General features: G+C 42.2%; 1 protein-coding gene across 1 annotated transcript; it reads right to left on the bottom strand.

Moving 5' to 3' along the window:
* Window positions 1-283: 283 nt before the first annotated feature.
* On the bottom strand, window positions 284-11,607 carry LOC114657666 (uncharacterized). Its single transcript, XM_028809540.1, has 4 exons — window positions 9,677-11,607; window positions 9,182-9,641; window positions 8,063-8,153; window positions 284-495 (listed from the first exon to the last, which is right to left on the bottom strand). Exons 1-4 carry the CDS (start codon window positions 11,605-11,607, stop codon window positions 284-286), a joined length of 2,694 nt encoding a protein of 897 aa, XP_028665373.1.
* Window positions 11,608-12,057: the final 450 nt, after the last annotated feature.

Raw genomic sequence — 12,057 nt, 5'->3', positions numbered from 1 at the left:
AGCGGTGTGCCATGGAGACCAAAAGGGAGTGCTGTAAACTCAAACAACCCATGTGGAGTGGTGAATACGGTCTTTTCATAAGTAGTCTCCTCAAAGGGGACCTGCCAATAGCCCTTCATGAGATCAAGGGTGGAGATATGTGAAGCCTGCCCAAGCTTTTTTAACAGTTCATCTACATGCGGCATTGGGTATGCATCAAACTTGGAAATCTTATTCAAATGCCTAAAATCAGCACAGAACTGAACCATTGGACTTTGAGACAAGTTTGATTGGGCTTCACCATTCACTTTTGCTCGGCCGAATAACGCCTACTTGGAGCATCTGTTGGACTTCCTTGTGTATCACCTTCCTTGTTGCCTCTGGTAGGTGATACGGGGGCACCTGTATAGTAACACTTGGTGGAGTGGCAATCTTGTGTTCTGAAATCATCGTCCGGCCAGGTGTTGCCAAGAAGACGTCCGAGTTCCCCTTGATCAGCAATAGCAATTCCACTTTCTAGGTGTCAGTTAAATCATCCCCAATAGTGACCTCAGTCTGGGGGACCGCTGCGGCCATGACTAGGACTTTGTGACGGTCGTGCTACTCCTTTAAAAGATTAACATCCAAAATTTGTATGGGTGTTTGCCGCCGAGGAATTATGACTTTATAATTCACTGGGGACATATGCTCTTCTATAACTGCCAGCCCTTGCCATTCAGCAACACCAGCACGCGATCCGCCTTCTTAAACACGTGGACTTTATTCATTTTGTCATAATTACGTTTTTGTGCCTCCTGCTCGCGCTTCTAATGTTCCACCACAATAGAGGACAATCTGGCAACCTGCTCTTGCAGCGAAATGACTTGGTCAACAGACCTTCCCCAGGGGGTGTTTCGTGAGTCCTCCCAAAATGTCCAATGCTCCGTGTGGTTGTCAGCCAAATTATAGTTTGAAAGGACTCATCCAAATGGGCGCTTGTGAACAGCCAACAGGAGGAAAGTTACCATAGTATCCCATGAAGTTGGATCATCATGGGCTACCTGCCAAATCATCTGTTTTAGGGTTTTATTAAATTGTTCAGTCAGGCCATTCATTTGTGGATGATAAACTGTGGAGTGTAACTGCTTAATTCTGAAACTTATGCATAACTGCTTCATGATGTGAGACATAAAGGCTGTAACCTGATCAGTGAGAACCTTGCGAGGGATACCAATATGTGTAAACATATCCGAAAGTGCTTCTGCAATAGTCCGGGCGTCTGCCCGTCATAGCACTGCTACTTCTGGGTATCTTGTAGCGTAATCAATTAACATGAGCATATACTGAAAACCATTTTTACTCTTTGGAAGCGGACCAACAATATCTAATCCCACCCTCTCAAAGGGGACATCTAAAATAGGAATCGATACCAGGGGCACCCTGGCAGGTCTGTGAGCGGAAACTATTTGACAGTCGAGACAGGCCTTACAAAATCATTCCACATCCCGGCCTATATTCACCCAATAAAAGCATTTTGAAATGCGTTCCCATATCTTTTCTGTGCCAAGGTGAACCCCCAAAATGTGACTGTGAGCAATTTTTAAAACCTTCTCTGTCTGACTTGGTACTACCAACTGCTATTTTAGGCATACGTCCATACGTCCATCACCCATGCAATCAGAAATCACCTGATACAGAAAACCATCCTTAAGTAAAAAAATGTGGTGTTTTAAAATTCAGGTCCTCTCTCTGCAGATAGTAAGAGTCAGGTGAGACGTGGGCTTGTCTGAATGCAAAATCCAAGTTGTTATAGGCTCGTTGTTGGTGAGCAAACTCCATCTGGATGCCAGTCTCTGCTTCCTCCATGTCTGATGCAGAGTCACCTTCGCCTCCCACTGCTACCATGACTGATGCAGCATTGCACTCACTTTCCATTGCTATTTCAATTTTGCCTGTGTCCATATTGAGTCTCTGGTCTGTGGAGGCTGTTGATGTGTGTGATAGTGCGGAAAAGTTTGCCAGCTGTCCTAGGACTTCACTTGAGGATTCGTCCCCCACCTCGCTGTACAACTCCGGTTCAATTTCAAATCTGTTTCCTTGACTGATATTGTCAGTGGCGTGCTCCACACTATCCAATATGGGGGTAGGTGTTCTTCAGGTGGCCAAGACCTTAAAGTTCCAAACCTTAAAGTTCTTCCCTTTAAATTTCAGGGGGAGTAATATAGTCTCATATGTTTTAATGTCCCCATGGACGCAGCGTATGTTCACCTTGTCTGTGACTTTATAAGGGATCTGCCGGAGCAAGTTATGGTGGACTATGCAGAAGTTGCTACCAGAGTCGAATAGCACTGAGAATTCCTGTCAACATAAAAGAGACCTTAAAATTGGCTTCCTTTAGCATCCTGGGGGAAGATTGTCAGCCACATACTTGGGCCAGACCGATAGCCAGTGTTAGCACCGAAACTGGAGACTCTTGACCACCAGACTCACAGCCATGCGGAGGAGGATCTGTTGCTTCAGGTAGTTACAATCATCAAGCCTTTCAGGATGGTTAAAAATGGAGCTAAAATAGCTGCCTAGGCTCCCCTGTCCAAATGCATCAATGTAGAATACACTCATGGTTGTCTGAGGAAGACATCTTCAGCAGCACATCTTATGGCAGCGCCAAGGCAGCGACGGCCGCCAGAGCCTCATCTTGATCTGGGTTTTGCTGTATTTCTTGTGGATCCATAGGACCCCACTTATGGTACCATGTGACATGTGAGTCTCTGTCTTGCACCCAAAACCACGAGGCTGAGGCTAAGTACTTTAGCAAAACAGCTTTATTCAACTTGAAACAAGAACAGCACAGTTATTTATTGTAGCAGGATCTACCACTCTCCTATACATAGACACAGCAATCAGTCAGGGTCATGACCAGGTTAATGGTTAAGTAATACTGTTCCCTGCATTTACTGTACAATATTCCTTGCATCACCCATCAATGGCAGGCACTCATACTGCAACAGTGCTACAGTGCTGGGAGCCTGCGTTGCCCTGGCAACCGATATGCTGTCTTCCGCAGACAGATTGTGTTTCAGGATGTTGTTCGGCGTGTCATCATGTTGGGGGGAGTTTAGAAACCTTACAATATATATAGGTGGAGCGGCCACATCTTCTAGGGGTGCGTTCAGCCCGCCTCTTCACAATATATATATATATATATATATATATATATATATATATATATACTGTACATACAGTAGTAGAGTATTGTCATACAGTATACAGCTTAAAGGTGGTTGCTTAAGGGCTCTGGTGATCATAATTTCCCACCGAACTAGTCACCACATAACCCGGAACTGCCCATGTTTGTTTTAGTTCTATTTGGTACTGAGGAATAATTCTGTCTTTTTGGCTCTGCAGAACAGAAAACTGACTGTCACGCCACCTCTGGTGTCAATTCTGTTTTTTGCCCTCCTGGATCCGCCCTTTCATGCCAAGTCACCACATAACCCACAACTGCCCATGTTTGCTTCAGTTCTATTTTGAGCTTTCATTTGAAAAGACAAAACCGCAACTTGTTGCGTGTATGCTTTGTGCTTTCAACTTTTGAAATTATACAGGGTAAACAAAGTGGTGCCCCAATGCTTTGATGTTGTTTTGTCTCCTCTTTACTACATATATATATATATATATATATATATTGTCACGCACGCGCGCATAGGGAGCCGCAGAATGACCGAGGAAGTAGCGCGAAACCTAAAGCCAAAAGGGAATTGACGGGCAACTAACCTCTCTCTCTCTGTTTTCCCAGAAAGAAGGAAACGCTGACACCATGAATCTTCTTCCATCTTACCATTTCCGCATTCTCCTTCCCTCTGATGACGTCAGGACCCCAGCATGCAATGCAACTCCCTACCCAGCATTCCTCTGATTGTTCCAGTCTCCACTATAAATGTTCCCCCATCACGCCATCTTGTTGTTCAGTTTGTAATCTCTTGATGATACTCTGGACTGTATTTCTTAATATTTGCAATCTGTACAGTATATGGGGCTGGAAAACCCCAAACCTTTATGTGAATTTTTTGTCTTTATTTACAGTATATATATATATATATATATATATATATATATATATATATATATATATATATATATATATATATATATATATACATATACACACACTGTGGCAAGCGGCTGGGGGTGGTACCCAGCCGAGACGCCCAGAAGGACCGGAGGAGGGCTTACGCCTCCTCCAGACCACGAGGAGGCGACCGCCCTGGTGGCTTTGGGGACCACGGGAACAGAGCTTAGAAGCTCAACCCTATAGGGGCCCATGGTCACCTCCAGGTGGCGCCCAGACGCCTGAGGAGCCCTGGTCCTCAGCACATCCGCCACACCCGGAAGTGCTGGGGGGAAGTAGACCAGGGACACCCGGAGTGCTTCCGGAAGCACAGCCGGGAGTGCCGGCAGTTGCTCATTGGGAGGCACCTGGGGCACATCCGGGTGGGTATAAGAGGGGCTGCCTCCCTCCATTCGATGGCTGGAGTCGGGTGGAAGAGGACGGAGTTCGGAGGAGAGGAGAGGAGTGGAGGCGGTCAGGAAGAGAGAGAAAGACATTAAGCGAGGCCTGGACTGAGGGTGTTTGGTGCTGAGGCACTGGGGTGTGCTGTGTCAATTGTATATAATAGTTGTAAATAAACGTGTGTGGTGAATCAAATGATGTCTGTCTGTCTGTGTCCAGGCTGTTCCCCACTATATACACTGTATATATATATATATATATATATATATATATATATATATATATATATATATATATATATATACAGTACTGTATATTGTGAGAAATTAATTCAGAGATAATGATAGTTAAGTATTTTGGTTTGCAGTGGACACTGAAATATTTAAAAACTGGTTTTGGAAAACTACTGAGATGGTCAAGTAAACAAGGGATGTGCCAGAAAGCTGATGTAATACACAAAATGTACTAAAAGATGACTAAGAGATCAGCTTATGTCCTGTAAACAATAAGACTGGGCAGTTGTTATAGACACAGAAATTGCAAGGGTGATGGCTAAACACAGAGGATATGAGAAAAACAAGACTATGATAAAATATACTTTTATTTTTCATAAGTCATTTGGGTGTAGACCAATGAACCAACCAGAGTAAATGTATGCATTGATTGACACTGTTATTTACATTCAGTTCTTTATAAATTGGACCTCTGCTCTCTGTTTTTTGATCATTCTGTAAAATACTGCTGTCATGAAGTGGTATTAAAAACGCGTAGAACAAATTTCCTCCTGCCTGGTAACTCACTGTAAGAAGTTCTAATTTAAAGACAAGATTTCTTTCTTTAATATTGTGTCTTGCACCTGAGAGAAGACACTGAGTCCAAAGGCTTCAAGAAAACTGACTTTATTCTACTCAAAACAGGAACAGTCTGGGTATTTACTGTATTTAAATGGGAGTTACCACTTGAATACCCACAGACAAAGCAAACAAGCATTGACGGGCCTGGTCAGTGGCTGGATTAGAATGTTCCCCGCATCAACATCAGACATATTACCTGGGAGGCTGCAAACTTGCAGTTGCCTCGGTGGTGCTGTGAACCTGCGATTGCCTCAGCGACAGACAAGCAACCCTCAACAGACATGTAAACTGCGTTTTGGTGTGGAGCACGAAACTTATTTCTACTGTAGTGTTAAATGTTTAATCCTCATAAATACAACAATCTGAAGAATTTTTTGCTGATTACCTTTGTTACATTTTAATTGTTACTTTCGCAGTAATAATTCAAAATTGTTTCAAACATTGAGTTCATCAGGCACTGCATGAATCATCCTTTATATATTTAAATGTGTGTCTTTAAATAATGAAATAAAAAAAAAATCCAGTTGCCTCTTTGTGTATGTTTTCTTTTTTGTAGAATTCAAATCTTCCTTACAAATATCTGTTGACATTCAATCAGCTGCATTTCTTTTACATCAATGCCAAAAGAATATGGGTAATTGGACTTATCTGATGTAACATTTGGCAAAGCACTTCAGAAATAAGAGAAATTTAAAATGAATATAAAGTATGGTGGAATGAATCCCTTGAACTTAGAATGAACAGACTTGTGGTTAAATTTTACTAAACACTTCTAAATCCATGTAATGTAAATGCAAAGCAAATGTCTGTGTGCAGTATGCTATGTGGGCTTTAGATATCAATCAAACTTCAATAAAACAAAGTCAGATGAATAGCAGCAAGTCAGTACATTTGGATCCTAAGCTGTACACCTTCATACTCTCCTTCAGCTATGACAGTTATTTTCTCTAGGGTTTTTGTATTTTGTAAAAGTGACTTTCAGTGCAAACATTTTATTTTTGCTTTGTGTCCCTATCTGCGATGATTGAGTGAACTCCAAAGGCAAGAAATCCTGAATATGAATCTATCTCTATAAGGCTTCCCCTCTAATCAAGCCTTTGAACTATACCATAACCCTGATATGACAAAACTGGGGTCAGTTTCACTGTTCCAAGTTTGCCATCCCTTGCTCAGGCATCATGAAGATGTGTGAAGGTAATTAAACAGAAGGAAGCTGACCCAAAAACATGACATATCTTAACGCTACCTGAGCAATTATGTATTATCTGCACTGTCTGGACTGCTCTTGATTCACATGTGTATATTCACAGTAGGCAGAACTAACTATACACAAAATAAAAGAAAAGAAAAAGGAAAAATGTTTATTCCATGCCAAGATAGATAGATAGATAGATAGATAGATAGATAGATAGATAGATAGATAGATAGATAGATAGATAGATAGATAGATAGATAGATAGATAGATAGATAGATAGATAGATAGATAGATAGATATGAAAGGCACTATATGATAGATAAATAGATAGATATGAAAGACACTATATGATACTGCTAGGGATTCTGGGCCTTCAGGGACCAAACAGCCCAAGGCAAAGAAGTGACAATTCTAACCACAGAAATGATTGACATTTGGGGAAATGACCCCAGGACACCCAATTGATGGACTGGTGTTCTTTCTGGAGATGTTGCAGTCATCTACCAATATAGCTTCATATTTTTACATAGTTAGGTTTAGAGGTGACCTGCTGGGATTTAGCAATCCTACCTGCCAACACACAGTTTCAGTAATGGTGCTCACTAAGCTTTGTCCCAACAACCCTAATTCAGATTAAGTAGTAGATTTAAACATGGATGGATGAACTTCAGTTTGGTCAGTTGCTGTTTTGACAGTGTGTATTTCCTGCTCTATTCTTACACCTGACAATCAACTACTGCAACGGAAGTCTCAGATAGGGTTCTTCCCCTGGCTGGGATTCATGTTTATGTTTTACTTCTGTTTTATCTATTCTTGATTCCATTACTTATCTTGATTATTGTCATCCTTCTTTCTTTTTGATTCTGTCTATGTATATAAGCTGCTATTGTTATGTTCCATGTGTTTTGGGAGTGGACCACCAAGAGGCAGGACCACCTGCTAATCATCGGCAGGAACCATACTCCATCCTATGAATCCAGTGGGTCTTCTGCAGTTCCTGGTGGTTCATTTTGAATATGCTTAATATTGTTTAGTGAGTTGTTGCGATTTTTCTTGTGCTTGTGATTTTTTGGATATTTCAAACCTGTGCTCTGTTTTCTGACCACACCTTCGATTCTGTATTGACACTTGGTTTTCTTGTTGGATTGCCCTGCGTTGCTGGCAACTTTTTTTATGTCTTTTGTGTTCTTTGGAGCTTCACAGAGTAACAGACCATTTTGTGAAAATAAACTTTAGATTTTATTAAGATCCTGTGTTTGCTCTCATTACTAGCAAGGCTTTGATGGTAAATCCCCACTTCCCCAGTGGGTATTTTTGGAAGCATTTTTGTGACTTACATGCTGTTGGACTCGTAGTTTATGACAACCTCATTTTAATTTAGGGGTGCACAGTATTTCCCAAATAGGCATATAGGCAGCTGTCACAACTTCTGTATTGTAATGAAGGATGGCACTTGTCTTTACAAGTATGCATAACGCTGTGTGTTAGAATTCACACTAAAACATGGCGTACAGACAAAAGCAGAAATGTGCGTACAAATGTACCTGTTGTGTAACAGAAACCACAGCATAGAGAAAGTGTGTGCATTTCAACAAGTACACACATCGTAAATGTGGAAGGACGGTTCTTGCAGCACTGAGAAAAAAAAAGAAAGAGACAAATATATGGGACATTGGGTATAAATTTATGGCACTTGTAAAAGTTAGCTTTTTTCAGTTTTATTCTCTCAATGATGGTCATGCTCTAAACCCCCCCCCCCCCTCCCCCGCCTTTGCTGATCTGACTATAAGTAACAGCACCAGCGTAAATTCACACCCGATCTGACGCTGTTCATTTTCAAATAATATTGCATTAGTGCGATGATGTTTTCTGATTGGTACTATTTTTTTTTTTGACATCATACACCATAAGGTGCATACTAATTCTGCGTGAGCAGGAAAACTCAATAAAACTGAATAAAAAAAATCAAGTGACGGTGAGATACGAAGAAGGCAGATTCACCAGCGTTTGTGTGTCAGCTTTTATCCCTCCAGATCAGAGAATGTCCAGTTCCATTGCCTCAAAACACTAATCACATCTACAGTTATTCCCAGTTTCAAATAAAAACTAACAGCGTCAGATCTCCAGGGCGGTAGTATGTATTGTGATCATGAGTGAGAGAATATAAGTGAAAAAAAAAGGTAACTTTTACAAGTACAGTACTACAAATGTACACGGTCTGTTACAGACGCAAACCAAATGTATGTGTGTACTGTATAATATTAACAATAAGAGCAGCTCACTACTGAAAACAGCAAATATAGGAGGAAGTGGGGATCGAACCGGGGACTCTTGATTACAAGTCAGCAAATCTTACCGCTATGCCACAGAAGCTGTTGTAGCATCCTTGAACCTTTTGTGAAAGTGTTTATTTGATCCTAGAAAATTGATTCTGTTCATCTGGACAAAGTTTTTAAGTGGGAGAAATATTTCGAGACTTATCCAAGTCTCTTCCTCAGTCTCAATTGACTGCAGGTTTCCCCAACCTTATAAACAGTACCTTTGCTTAATCACAGAGACTAGCACCATTGACAAAGGGCCAGTTGATCAGTGATATGCAAATTGTCCACTGATTAGTAGACGTGTGAACCATTCATAGAGGGTTGAGGAATGGCTGCAATCACAGCATTGTAAGATGGCGACAGATGTACCCTTAGGCCCCCTCCTCTGTTCAGAGATGGTCGTTCCTTTTTCACGTAAATGGCCTCCTTGATTCCTCTCTCAAACCAGCGCTCCTTCCTGTCCAGGATGTGCACCTCTTCATCTTTAAAGGAGTGACCTCTATCCTGTAGATGTAAATAGACTGCGGAGTCCTGGCCTGACGAGGAAGCTCTTCTGTGTTGTGACATGTGCTTAGCCAGTGGCTGCTTGGTTTCCCCGATGTACAATTCACGGCACTCCTCCTGGCACTTAACTGCGTAAACTATGCTACTCTGTTTGTGCCATGGGACCCGATCCTTGGGATGGACCAATCTTTGGCGTAGCGTGTTTTGGGGTTTGAAAGCCACTGAGACCTGGTGTTTCAAGAAAATGCGCCTCAGCTGTTCCGATACTCCTGACACATACGGATCACTAAGGGTTTTCGCTTAGGCAGTGGATGTCCTTCCTCTCTCATGAATCGCTTGGAGTGTTCTTTAGGTGTCCTCCCTGCTTTGACAAAGGACCAGCTGGGATATCCACATTTACTCAGGGCCTTTTTGACGTGGTGTTCTTCTGCTTCCCTGGCCTCTGAGTCTGTGGGAATGGTGTTAGCTCTGTGTTGTAGAGTCCTAATGACACCTAGTTTGTGCTCTAGTGGATGGTGAGAGTCAAGCCTTAGATACTGGTCCGTATGTGTGGGTTTACGGTACACATCCACTTTCAAATGTCCCCCGTTGACGATGGAAATTTCACAGTCTAAGAAGGCTAGCTTGTTATTTTTCATATCCTCTCTGGTGAACTTGATGTGTTTGTCCACCCCGTTGATGTGGTCTGTGAACTGTGGTACCTCCTGAGATCTGATTTTCACCCAGGTGTCATCCACATATCTGAACCAATGGCTCGGTGGTGTTCCAGGATAGGATGATAGAGCCCTCTTTTCCACTTCTTCCATATATAGATTGGCTACTATAGGTGAAACAGGGGAACCCATGGCACACCCGTGCTTCTGCCTGTAGTACTGGCTTTTGTATATGAAATATGTTGATTGAAGACACAGTTCCAAAAGCAGGCACACTTGGTCTGCGTTGAGAGAGGTTCTTTTACTGGGAGTGGGGTCATTCTGTAATCTCTTACGTACTACCTCCACTGCTTCAGTCACTGGGACACAAGTGAATAGAGATGTAACATCAAAAGAGACCAGGGTTTCTTCTGCCTCCATAATGACCTCTCTCACTTTCTCCATGAAATTCAATGTGTTCTGAATGTGGTGTTTTGAGCTGCCTACCACCGGGTTAAGAACAGCGGCCAGGAACTTGGAGATGTTATACGTGACTGAATTGATCATGCAGACAATGGGTCTTAAAGGAGCACCCTGTTTGTGTATTTTTGGTAGACCATACAGACTTGGTGTAGATTCCCCTGGGTATAATCTGTGGTATGTGGTCCGGTCAATAGCATTGTCCTGAACTAACTGCTTAAGACAATATATCACCTTTTTCTTGTAACCACTACCTGGATCTCGCTTTAAGGGCTCATAAGTATTTTTGTCACTGAGCAGAGATAAAATTTTCTCATGGTAGTCTGTCTGGTTTAGCACAACTGTGCATCTCCCCTTGTCCGCTGGAAGGATGATGATGTTGTTGTCCTTGCTGAGTGCCGTGAGGGCCTTCCTCTCCTCAATGCTGATATTGGATGCAGGGGGTTTTGCATTGCTGAGACATGCCGAAACTTTTATCCGCAGTTGTTCTGCTTCCAAATCAGCAATGTTGTTGTTTCTGATAGCAGATTCTGTGGCTGTAATCAGTTCCACTAGCGGGATTTGTTTCGGTGTGACCGCAAAATTTAACCCTTTAGAAAGGACGTTTTTCTCTGCTTGGGTGAGTTGTTTGTCAGACAAGTTCTTCACCCATTTGTCCACATCTTTAGTTTCTGTCTGGCATCCTTCTCTCTGCTGGTTGTGGAGGACACTCCTCATAGTGTGCTGGTGTTTGTGGCGCACAGCAAGTAGATCAAACTTCCTCTTTTGCCTGGTTTTAGACTTTTCATGCTGTGCTAGACGAGCCTTCTCGGTGAACTCAAGCACCTGCTGAAGTGTTTTCTCATCTAGAAGTGAAGAAAGTCTTTGGTGGATCTGCTCCTCTTTGGATTTTAAAACATCAATAGTGAAGTTAGTTTGTCTCACCCGTTCGTTTAGCAGCTGACTCTGTGCCTTCTGGAGGATTTTGATAGCTCGCAGGCCTTTTACTGACGATTTCATCTGTAGATTTTTAGGAGTGATCCCGCTCTGTCTACATCTGAGGCTGAATCTCAGATGGTTCCTGTAGTCTGCCATTTTGTGTGCTGTTTGCTCATACTCACGTACAAGCTTTAGGCCGTCCTTGCCAAAGTGGCTCTCGATGTCTCGATGCATGCTCAATAATCCAGGTAAGGAAATCCTAGAAATTTGATTCTGTTCATCTGGACAAAGTTTTTAAGTGGGAGAAATATTTCGAGACTTATCCAAGTCTCTTCCTCAGTCTCAATTGACTGCAGGTTTCCCCAACCTTATAAACAGTACCTTTGCTTAATCACAGAGACTAGCACCATTGACAAAGGGCCAGTTGATCAGTGATATGCAAATTGTCCACTGATTAGTAGACGTGTGAACCATTCATAGAGGGTTGAGGAATGGCTGCAATCACAGCATTGTAAGATGGCGACAGATGTTTATTTGATCTTTGGACTTCAGGCTTCGCACATTCTATAGTTTATGCCTACATTTTGTAATGTTTATTACTAAAATATGAAAAAGTTTCTGTTTTAACAATGTGTTTACACAGATTACTATAGAAACGGATCACACATGAAATGCATGTGTTCC

This window comes from Erpetoichthys calabaricus, chromosome 9 (genome assembly GCF_900747795.2).
Source record: "Erpetoichthys calabaricus chromosome 9, fErpCal1.3, whole genome shotgun sequence".
Lineage (NCBI taxonomy): Eukaryota > Metazoa > Chordata > Cladistia > Polypteriformes > Polypteridae > Erpetoichthys > Erpetoichthys calabaricus.
The sequence above is the reverse complement of the archived record's forward strand: the minus strand, read 5'-3'. Positions and strand labels throughout refer to the sequence as shown.

Coding starts and splice junctions, on each gene's coding strand:
- LOC114657666 (XM_028809540.1), bottom strand. CDS start 11,607: ATGCATCGAGACATCGAGAGCCACTTTGGCAAGGACGGCCTAAAGCTT. Junction 9,642..9,676: donor CCTAAAGAACACTCCAAGCG/ATTCATGAGAGA, acceptor CACTGCCTAAGC/GAAAACCCTTAGTGATCCGT. Junction 8,154..9,181: donor TGTCGCCATCTTACAATGCT/GTGATTGCAGCC, acceptor TTTTTTTCTCAG/TGCTGCAAGAACCGTCCTTC.